Here is a 10,274-nt window from a genome sequence, read left to right as displayed (position 1 = left end):
GTATGCAGAGCTTTGAAGGGTAGGCCAGAGTCTACTAGGGGAAGAATGCCGATAGGGCCGGAGTTCGGAGGTGGTTAGGGTCAGGTCGCAGGCACCAGAAACCCACAGTGGAGGTGAGACGGATACTAGCACTGGCTTTATTGTCTTAGAGGAAGCTGAAAGGGTCGGGTCTGGGGTGAATGGGGGAAGGAGTTATGTGGGAGTAGGATGGCCATGGCCTCAGGTGGTGGGCATCTGGGGCACCTCAGCCTGCGAGTACTCGTTGGCTTCACCAATGCAGTCGTTTGGAGCAGTGGGCACTGGTTCTTTCTTGCCAGGCACTGGGCAGGCAGTGGCCACAGGCCCGACTTGCTTGAGGCCAGGGCGCTCCATCTTGTGCTCCAGAAGCATATGGTTCTGGGGCGGGAGCCCCACACAGGCCCTGGGGGACGGGTCGGGGCTCAGCAGGGCCACACGCAGCCGGCGGCCCCCCCTCCCAACGTCCACTCCCGCAGCCTCCAATTGCCTGGGCCCTGTGCACAGCCCCATGAATGCACACCTGGGACACGGCTGGGGACTCGAAAGCCTGGACACACCTGAGAATGTTTTCGATGCAGCTACGCTGGCGGAAGAGCGCATTGACTACGGGGCTGCCAGGAGGCACAAGTGGAGCCTTGAACAGGAAGCTAAGCAGCGACAGCACCGAGTGAAAACCCTGCGGCTTGGGGTCGGCATCGGTGCAGAAGCTCACACGCTGGCACAGCTCGGTCAGCAGCACAAGGTCCAGCATGATGGGAGAAGCTAGAAGCGAGTCCTGCGGGGCAGTCAGGGAGATGGGCAGGGCTAGTGGGCCAGGAGTGAGTCCTGGGGAATTAGCGGGTCAGGTGGGTAGGAGTAGAGTGAGGTGGGCTGGGCTAGCGCGTGGCCCCTCTCCTGCCGCGTCAAGACCCGCACCTCGCACGTGTTGTGCAGCACCAGGGTGTTAATGCCACCCAGCATCAGCTCGGACGTGTACTCATCCATAGCACGCTTGCTGTCGCCCACATATGGCACGTACTTGATGACCACCTGGGGGGCAGTACGAGGTCAGAGGGGTTCCTGCCCTCCCTTGCTGGGAGCTGCCCCAGCCCCGCACCCCTACCCTGCCTTCCCCAGGCCCCACGCACGCAGTGGTCGGGCTCTTCGCTGGGTGCATAGAGCACTGGGTTGCTCTGCACCATGTCATCCACCACGTTGCTCTTAGACACCTCCTTGGAGCGGAACTGTTGTGGCGCCGACAGGTTCTGCCCATCATTGTTGCCCAGGTGGTTGTAGCTCACTATGGACATGGTCTGTGGGAACAAGGGACCCCAAGGCAGCTGCAGGCCCCACAGTGCACAAGCCCTGTGCTTGGGGTCCAGGACCCCTCGCCTAAGCTGCGCACCCACCCAGGCCCACGCACCTTGAGGCCAGAGCCAATTAGGAAGTCCACCAGCACAGACTTGACCTTGGTCTGGCCTGACTTGAAGTCATCTCCACCCACAAAGACACGGCGCTGACATGCCAGGTCGATTGCGCCAGGCACCAGTGTGTTCTGTGGGGACCCATTGAGGAAGGCGCAGCCCTCCAAGATGCTGGCCACGGCGAAGAGGGTGGAAGGCGACACCTCCAGGCCCAGCTGCAGGTATAGTTGGGCAGTGAGAAAGGGTCCTTTGGGGCTGGTGCTGACCCCATTCGACCCCTGGGGTGCACCCACCTGGATGGTGTGCAGCAGGTTCTCAGCGGTGTCGTTGAGGCCTGGGACCACTTCGCAGAAGCGCTCCGTGTTTGCTGTCCACAGCACAATGACCTTGTCCAATCCAGCACTGGATCGGAAGTCGCGGATGTCCTTGCGTATCTGCTCCAGCTGGGAGTAAGGAGTAAGGTGGAAGCAGGTTGTACAGGCCCCCTGACCTGTGGAGGCCTGGCCTACTCAGTTCACCAAAGGGCAAAGAGAGGCCAGGACCCTCAGAATGCGACCACGGAGGGCAAAATGGAGATGATGCGGGGAAAATGGCAGGGAATAAAGGATGTGGGGCTGGGCTGCACCTGCTGCGCGCGCGTGCCCAGGATGACGTTGTCGGCGCGCGTGCTCTGGTTAGCTGCGATGAACTCGGGGACATAGACGGAGGGCCGCGGACGCAGGACCTCCATGTGCGGCCACAGTTGCTCCTGCAGCCCCCAATCCAGTACCTGCGCGCGCCGCATCGCCTCGGCCAGGTTCAACGACGAGATGTCCCACCCTGGGGGGGACCCTCATGCTCGGCCCAGCCCGGATCCCGGGTCCCTCCAGGCCCCGCCTCCCACCCCGCCCGCGGCCCAGGGCCCTGCCCACCGTCGAACACAAGGTCGTCTGGCGCCACCATGGGTAGCAGCGCGCTTAGCGGGACGAACACCTCCTGGCCCTCGGCGTCCAAGCCCAGGCTAACGGTGCCCGCCTGCGTCAGCGAGCCGTAATAGTTGGCCTCCTGGGGGGCGGCAAGCGAGGCGGGGTGAGGGGCGGGAGTAGCGTGGGCCAAGAGTCGGCCAGGGCCCCGCCGGGCATCCTCAAACTCCGCCCTACCTTTAGGTTCCCCCAGTCCAGTGCTCCAAAACCGAGCCGAAGCTGCTCTCGCTGCGAAGGTCCCTCCCCGCAGCCAGCCGGCAACTTAGGCTCCGCTCCCGAAAGACCCCAGAGGAGTCTCCCCTCCCCCGCACCCCGTGCAAACCCTCCCCGGAGTCAGCCAGCAACCAGGCCCCGCCCCTTACGAGCCCCGCCCCTAGGGGCCCCTCCTCCTCCTCCTCCTCCTCGTGCACAGATTCCTGCGGAGCCCCGCCCGACCCCCGACCTTGCGGCCGGTGCGCGTGGGCCAGGATAGACGCAGTCGATTGGCCAGCACAGCAGCGGTGAGCGTGGAGCCGTTGTTCCCGCCCCAGCCGACAAGCATGACTCCAAGCCGGGGCACCTGCCGGGCGGTCCGGAAGGTGAAGCGCGTGGACGTGGGGTGAACCTGGGGGCGGGGACGCAGTGAGCCCGGGGCCACAAGCAGTTACCTCCTCTCTGCAGGGACCGGGTCGCAGAACTTGGGCAATTGCCATCCCCTGCCGGCTCCCTGGTTCCCCATCCCCACGGGCCCCTGGTCCACAGCCTACCTTGAGGACCCCACCCTCGCGGCTGACGCTCGTCGTCTGGTACTCATACTGCGCCTCGATGGCTTCGGGGCCGTAGACCACGTCGGGGCTCTCGACCACGAACTCGGCTGCAGCCTCCATCGCGATGAGCTGGAGACGCGGGGTTGACAAGGGGGTCAGCGGGGACACGAGAGGAGCCGGGCCGAGCCGACTTCGCTCCCTGGGGAGCCCGTACCCCGCCAGGGGCCGCACTCACCGGCGCACAGACTGCTCGGACAGCGGCGGAATGCTAGAGCTCAGCGCGCGCGAACTCCGGAGAAAAGAGCCGCGGCTCCGCCCCCGCCCCGCCCCGCCCCGCCCCCCCGCGCCGGGGAGGAGGGGCGCGCAGGGGGAGGGGCGCGCCGGCTTAGGGCTCGGGTTCGAGGCAGACCCTACAGGTGCCCCCGGGTTCTTGGGTCCCTACCCCGCCGGACGCCAACGAGCATCCGCATAGACCAAAGACCCCGACCGCAGCGCGGCCGTTTATCCCCCCTTTACAAAAGAGGGCCTTAAGGCTGCAAGTGAGCGCCAGGCCCCAGCCACAAGGCGGGAGGTGGAGCTGGGCAGGGAGGCTGGGTCTATGGGGGAATACCTGGGTCCAAGATACTGCAAGGGAAACCAAGGCAGAGGACGAGACACAGTTTTGACTCCAAAGCTACCCTTCCAGCCCAGGCTGCTTCCTCCTCGGCCTTCCTGAGCAGTGGTAACCACCAGGCACTCCTGTCCGCCTACGGGGCTCACACGTGGGGGCTACGATTTCCCGACCTGTAGCAGGAAGGATTGGCAGGGCCAGGCTGGAGGGAGGTGCTGTTCAGTGGGAAGCGGGTGGGCAGGACCGAGGCTCGCCAGCTGGGGCGGAGCTAGACCGGTACAGCCCTGAGCCCTGCTAGCGCCCAGCGATAAGGGAGCGTGGGAACCCGGCGGGCGGGCGGGGGCGGCTCCCCCAGGAACTTTCCAAAACAAGCGGCCTCCTCCGGCTGGAAAGTTACCATCACTGGAGCTAGCCCAAAAGGTGGATAGTTGGGAACGTTCGCAGGGAACATGGTCAAGGCCAGGCTCTGGGGGGCTGGGGGGTCCAGGATTCTGTACCCAGCCTTGCCTCCAAGGGGCTCCAAAGTGGGACAGTCAGCAGTGGACTGGGGCGCCCCAGACACAGGTTGCTCAGAAGCAGGGCCGGCAGGGCGGATTCCCTGGAGGAGCTGGCTGCTGGAAAGCTAGAAGGGGTCTTGAGAAGTGAAGATAGCTCTTATCAAGAGCTATAAAGAGCTGCCCAGGCAAAAAGCTGGGGGAATGGGTTCAGGGTCAGATGAAAATATGAGCAGGTGGGAGGGGGAGGAAGGCAGTTTGCGGACCAGCTTGGACCCTTAGAGCTGAAGACAAGGAATATGGTATAATAAATACTTGGGTTTGTCTCCAATTTCTGACTGGAGATTGAGTTCAATCACCAATGGGCAGTGATGTACTCAATCATATCTGTGTAGTACCACCTGCACAGAAACCCCTCAACAACGAGGGCTGAGGAGGGCAGGAAAACACAAGGAGGTGCTGGGAGGGCGGCCCCCACTGTTCCCCACTCCCTGCCCTCCTCTATTAAAGCTTTTTCCTGAGCTCTTTGGGAGCCACTCTAGCCAATTACCAGGCCTGAGAGCGGTTGTGGGACCCCCTGATATATATTCAGTCAGTCAAAAGTGCGGGTGGCCAGAGGCTTGTGGCTGTCTGAAGTTGGGGGCAGTCTTACAGGACCAAGCCCCCGACCACCTGTGGGGCCTGATGCCAGCTGTCAGACACCGATTTGGTGTCTGAGGCTCAAAGGGAGCTTGTGACATGGGAGTGTGTGCCAAAAGATGGGACAGGCCCCGGGTCTCAGTCCTGGGGAACCCCATCGTTCACAAGGTAGCCTGTGGAAGGTGCCAGCAGGCGGGTGGTGGGGGGAAGAGCTGGCCCTGGTGGACTCCCAGGAGGGTCTGTGCTGGGGGCAGCTGGGAGGGACATGGCCTCCGGCTGCTTCTACGCCCAGCAGTTGTTTGGGGCTGTAAGGTGGTCGCAGGGACTGCCCAGGTATGCGACATGGGGTGTGTGTGGTGCCTGGGGGCAGGCAGTGAGCCACTGGGGACCCAGTCCCCAACAGACTGCAGGCCCCGCAGGCAAGGGCAGGGCTGTGGGATCAGGGTGCTGGGCAGGGGTTGCCCATTAAGTGGCAGGAGTGCGTGGGCAGGCTGTGAGGGTGGGGAGACTCTTGTGGGCCCCGCCAGGGAGCTGGGCTTGTGGCATCCTCTGCGCAGGGAGGATGGTTAGGGACCTGCGGGTGTCATGAGGGGTGTGGGGAGGCAGGTGGGCTGCGCTGAGGCATGCTGGGCAGGCAAAGGGATGCAGGCGCCAGCCTTGGGGCCTGGGGTGTGATAACAGAGATGTTGTCCCTTGAAAGAACACGGCCAGGCCACCTGGGGAGCAGGGTACACTCTGCCCCCAGGGTTCGCCTGACCTCGCCTCCTGCACCCCTTGGATTCCTGGTGCTCCGAGGCCAAGGCTGTTGGCCAGTAGATCACCAGGGCAGCAAAGGCCCCCAGCCCCTGACCCTCTTCCATCAATCTTATTCTCTGCCTTTCTAAAATAAGCGCCTGCCCCACCCAGTCCTTGGAGGGCAGGCCCCTGGCTCCAGCCTCCAGCGCCTCTCCTGGAACACATGACACCACCCCAGCCTACGGGGCTCCCCTGGGCCTCAGTGCCTATCCCCATCGGGGCACAGGGTGTGCCCTGGCCCCACCCAGCCTGCCTGCCTGCCTAGTTAAAACAAAATAGTGCTGTCTGTCCCTTGCCTCCATCTCACCAGCCAGCCACAAGGGAGGGCCCTCCCCAAGCCCACGGGGCCTGGGGCCCTGGTCCCGGCAACTTCAGCACTGTGGGAGGCCAGGTAGATCTGTGGCTCGGCTCTGCCTGCCCTGCACCAGCGGCTCCCCACTGGCCCCACCTTCCCAGCCCCTCTGCCATTTCCTACCTTTCCTATGACCCAGCCATCTGGCCACCTACTCTGGCACAGCAGGATCCACCACCTCAGGTCGGCCGCCACCTCCTGCCCTCATTCCTGGGCAGCAGCTCTGGCAGGCCACCAGGCGGCTTTCTCTGTGTCCCCCTGCCCCCTGGGACCGAGCACTTTCTGACCCCAAACCACCCCCAAAGGGGACCAGGTGTCCTCCCCTGACCCCTGCTGCTCCCAGCTGGGACAGACACACACACACCACGCAGCCGGGGCGCCAGGTTCGCTTCACTGAAATTTATTGTAGGTTGAAAAATCAGCATTCACTTGGTCAGTGTACAAAAAGGACACTATATCTTTTAAGAAAATATTAGGAAACTGAAGATGTGAATGCCTTTCAATTGTAACATTTTGGCAAAAGTGAAAAAGTTCTTGTAAACACCAACTCGATGGCTCAAAATATTTTTCTCCACAGTACAATATTAAAAGGGGGAAAAACACAGTATCAATAAGTTAGACCATATTTAATCAGCTAGAACTTCTGTCCATCAACTTAAAAAGCACAAAACTTTTCTTAGCTTTGTAATTCCTTAAGAGGAGAAAAACAACAAAGAACAGAAAACAACAACAGAAAGTAAATTCAACTGCGAGTCCCTGGAATTGGCTCCCAGGGCAGAGGGCCGGGGCCTCATCAAGTCATCCATCCCACTGCACCCCGTCTGCCACATACACAACAGGGCTGTGCGCACCCCAAGGCCTGCTCAACCCTGCTCCCAACTCCATCCCAAATGAAAAACAACACAACAGTTATCTGAACACAAAGGATCTATCTCGGTGCCCGGGCACCCCTGGGGTCACTCAGAGGGAGATGGGTGGGGACACCACAGGTGCACCACGTGGGCACCTGCTCTTTGGGAAGCCATTAGAAGACACCTCCATGGCTTGGAAAAAGATGCGTCTATGTGAGCATTTCTGCTCTCCCTGCCTCATTAATGTTGCTGACAGTGACCCCTGTGAGCCCCACGTGGAGTCACAGCCACCCCCACTGCCTTCCTGTGGTGGCTTCGCTGGATGTGGCGCTGAAAGTGAACACAAGCCTCAGACCCCACTGCACCATGGTGAGGCACCCCCACACACACACACATACACACACACGGTCCCCCGATGCTTTGGGGGAACGCTAGACTAGGCACAGCAACTAAGCAGCAACTGGGGTGTCCGTGGAGCCGATGCCTTTTCTGAGCTCACTCTCAGTGGGGCCCCCACAGACTACCAGCTCCTCCCTGAGTGCAAACCCCACGGTGGCTCTGTTGTAAGACGACTCCAGACTCCAGGACCCAACTGGATTGAGGGATGGTGCGAGGTCAAGGGCACGGAGACCGACAGTCCCTACAGTGCCGAAGGGAAAGCAGCAGCAAAGGAGAAGATTGAGAACATAACGAAACAAAATCCAACACTGTTGCTACCGAGTGCAAGATTGCAGTGCAGAGCGCCCCCGCCTCCTCCCTGTGACCCGACAGCTGGGGGCCTGAAATAGCAAGACGGAGGACCGAGAGGGCTCTGCTCCGAGGCTCCCAGCTGCTGCTCCAGGGACAGCTGGAGTTCTCTCAGAATAGCACTGGGGGTCCGTCTGCCCTGCCCCCACTCAGAGCAGAGACCCCGCCCTTGCTTGGCCGGGGAGTAGAGCAAGAGACCGGCAGCGCATGGAGTGCCTGGCTAGCCGCCTCGCGGGTTCTCTCCTGAGCTTGGGGGAACAACTGGACTGGCATCTGTAATACTGCAGGAAGAACACAGGGCGGCGTCCAGACCCTGGCTGGCCAAGGCGGGGAGGCACAGGTTTAGAAAAAAGATGCTTTCTCTTTTGTACAAAAATAGATTGGAGTCTCCTAAGCAGTAGCTAAAAGTGGCTATCTCTGTATAAAACTAGAAAAGGCAGCACGCTGGCCTCTGCATCTTCAGCCAAGGGGAAGCTGAAGCCCCTTGGGCTGTGGCCAGTGAGAAGCCCACCCTGGATGGCAGCCACTCAGGAGGTGTGGGGGGCCCTGGGCCATGGGACAGGCGCCGGCCACTCCACCTGGGTCTGTGGCCTGTGGGCACCAGGTCTGTAGGGGTTCCCCTGAAAGCCGGCTTTGCTGGCTCAGATGAACGTGTCTTCCTTGTGTTTATTTTTTAAATAAATCTTTTTCCCATCTGCAGCTGCCCCCCACCAGCTCCCAGTTCCCCGCCATCCAGGAGGGTCAGCCCGGTGAGGGGAGCTGGCCTGGCCTGCAGAGCGGGACCTCCTGCCCTGCGGCCTCGGACTAGGGCCAGGCCTGCAGCTGCCGCTGGTCGTACTCGGCGATGAGCCTCTTGATATGGGCCAGCTTGCTGTGCAGGTACTCACAGCGGTGCTTCTCCTGGCTGTAGTTGGTGTTGGTCTGCAAGAGAGCAGAGGGCTGAGTCACATCCCGGAGCACGGCCAGGACAGGCGGCCCTGTGAGGAGCACACCAGCCCACAGGCCACCTCCGGCTCCCACTCGGCCAGCTTGCGGACCACAGTGCACCCACATAATGAAAGGGACCCTGCTGCCCTTTGACCAGAGGCCTGGGATGGCAGCCCACCCCGGGAAACGGTCATGGTCAGGGGGAGGGGCACAGGCCAGACTGTCATGAAACCTGGCTGAGGCCTTGCTGGCAAAGAGGGGTGCCCGTGGGTGAACCCACAGCGAGTGGCCTTCAGGAACAACAGCTGACAGCATCTAGTGCGTCGTCAGCCAGAGACCATCCAGAAGCTCCCAGGACACTGCCTGGGCCCCTGAGGCTGGGAGGGTCCTGCCAGACTAGCAGCTGCAGATGGGGAACTTTCACTCCTCCCCCTGGCCCAGCAGGGGGTGGGAAAGGGAATGGGGGCTGCACGGTGGTGGTGGTGGGGTGCTGAGCCAGAGGGCATATGCCCGGGGCGGGGCTGCACCCAAGCTCGCAGAATCGAGGGCTCCTGGGCTATAAATGGGCCTGAGACCCCAGGCCAGCAGGGGCCTCTCCCCCCACCACCTCCCGGACGCCAGAGCCACCCACCTGGAGCTACTGCTCTTCAGGCCACCCTCTCCGGCAGGGAGAGAGACTCACCTTTTTTATTTTTCTGTACTCCTGCAGAATCTGCCCACGAGTGGTCTGCAAGAAAGACAGGGAAGGTGAGAGCGCCCTCACCCCCAGGAGAGCCCGGTGGAGTGGCCCCTGCTACCTGACAACCCAGGACCTGCACGGCCACTGGTCACTGCCTGCTTTGGGACAACAGCCTCAGCGTGGAGGGAGGGAAGGTGACAGAACGAGAGAGGCTGGGGCAGGGGAGGACGTGGGCTGGGGGAAGGGGCGAGCAAGCCGAGGCTGCGTAGTGTGCAGGCCGATCAGAGCCACAGGAGAGAGGAGGCTGAAGGCAGGTGGGCAGCTGACTTTCCCCGCACCTGGCTGGCCTGTCCACTGTACCAGGCCAAGGCCTGAGGCTCCCCCTGACCACCTGAGGGCTCCAGGGGTGCTAGCCCTGTCCCCTCTGAGCTCTGATGCTGTGGGATGGGCCAAGGTGTCTTCTGTGATGTGGCCAGTGGGCTGCAGAGGGGACCCCAGACGCTCCCTGGCATGCCAGGCTGCTCTGGCCCCTGCCCACGCCCCATACTCATCTTCCCACTGCCTAGAGGGGCCCAAGCTGGGCAAGAGCCTGGGACCCTTCACCTGGGACTCAGCAGCCCCTCACCAAGGAGGGGTGGGGGCCGTGGTACAGGGAAGAGGCTGTGGGCTCAGCACCCCCATGAGATACAGGCCACTTCACCGAGGGCGGGGTGCAGATCGTGGAGCCAAGCTCGCTCCACACGGGGCGGCCAGAGGCACCAGCACCCGGCAGGCAGGCAGGGACTTACCTCATACTCCTCGGAACCCTGGGAGAGCTGCCGGAGCTGGGTGTCGAGCTGCGTGAAGCGCCGTGTGATCTGCTCTATACGTGCGTGCAGGTCGCGGTACTCACTGTACTCGGCGTTGAAGTCGTTCTTGTAGCTCTGGCGCTGCTCCGAGGAGGAGATGGTGGCATATTTTCTGGAGAGATGGGAAAGGAGGGCTGGTGGAGCTCTGCCCACTGGCAGAGGCCGAGAGCCCGCAGCTGCGAAGCCGGCCCTACCCAGGAAGT

The 10,274-nt window shown here is 62.0% G+C and overlaps 2 protein-coding genes across 4 annotated transcripts in view; both read right to left on the bottom strand.

Moving 5' to 3' along the window:
- Positions 1-113: 113 nt before the first annotated feature.
- ISYNA1 (inositol-3-phosphate synthase 1) lies at positions 114-10,093 on the bottom strand. Of its 3 annotated transcripts, XM_036893165.2 has the most exons (13): positions 10,012-10,093; positions 9,227-9,271; positions 8,505-8,538; positions 3,130-3,258; positions 2,826-2,987; positions 2,333-2,465; positions 2,047-2,240; positions 1,715-1,864; positions 1,421-1,636; positions 1,146-1,310; positions 934-1,047; positions 576-793; positions 114-421 (listed from the first exon to the last, which is right to left on the bottom strand). In XM_036893165.2, exons 4-13 carry the CDS (start codon positions 3,247-3,249, stop codon positions 220-222), a joined length of 1,674 nt encoding a protein of 557 aa, XP_036749060.2. In that variant the 5' UTR covers positions 3,250-3,258; positions 8,505-8,538; positions 9,227-9,271; positions 10,012-10,093; the 3' UTR covers positions 114-219. The 3 variants fall into 3 exon arrangements, with proteins under 3 accessions (XP_036749060.2, XP_057345936.1, XP_036749052.2); XM_057489953.1 differs by lacking the exons at positions 8,505-8,538; positions 9,227-9,271; positions 10,012-10,093 and adding an exon at positions 3,740-3,875; XM_036893157.2 differs by lacking the exons at positions 8,505-8,538; positions 9,227-9,271; positions 10,012-10,093 and adding an exon at positions 3,365-3,481.
- Positions 8,266-10,274, bottom strand: part of ELL (elongation factor for RNA polymerase II) — a 61,123-nt gene continuing 59,114 nt past the window's right edge. The window contains exons 10-12 of the mRNA XM_036893074.2: positions 10,012-10,183; positions 9,227-9,271; positions 8,266-8,538 (exon numbers count right to left, since the gene is read on the bottom strand). Coding sequence (XP_036748969.2) covers positions 8,422-8,538; positions 9,227-9,271; positions 10,012-10,183 — 334 coding nt within the window. The 3' untranslated portion in view covers positions 8,266-8,421. The remainder of the gene's footprint in view (positions 8,539-9,226; positions 9,272-10,011; positions 10,184-10,274) is intronic.

The sequence above is a fragment of the Manis pentadactyla genome, chromosome 12 (assembly GCF_030020395.1).
Source record: "Manis pentadactyla isolate mManPen7 chromosome 12, mManPen7.hap1, whole genome shotgun sequence".
NCBI classification, from domain to species: Eukaryota; Metazoa; Chordata; class Mammalia; order Pholidota; family Manidae; genus Manis; species Manis pentadactyla.
Note: the sequence above shows the minus strand (reverse complement) of the source record. Positions and strands in the feature narration are given on the sequence as shown.

Excerpts from the sequence above, each read along its gene's own strand:
- ISYNA1 (XM_036893165.2), bottom strand. The coding sequence starts at position 3,249 with ATGGAGGCTGCAGCCGAGTTCGTGGTCGAGAGCCCCGACGTGGTCTAC. Across the intron at positions 1,865-2,046 it reads TGGGCACGCGCGCGCAGCAG|CTGGAGCAGATACGCAAGGA; the intron begins GTGCAGCCCAGC and ends CCTTACTCCCAG. Across the intron at positions 422-575 it reads TGCATCGAAAACATTCTCAG|GGCCTGTGTGGGGCTCCCGC; the intron begins GTGTGTCCAGGC and ends CCCGTCCCCCAG.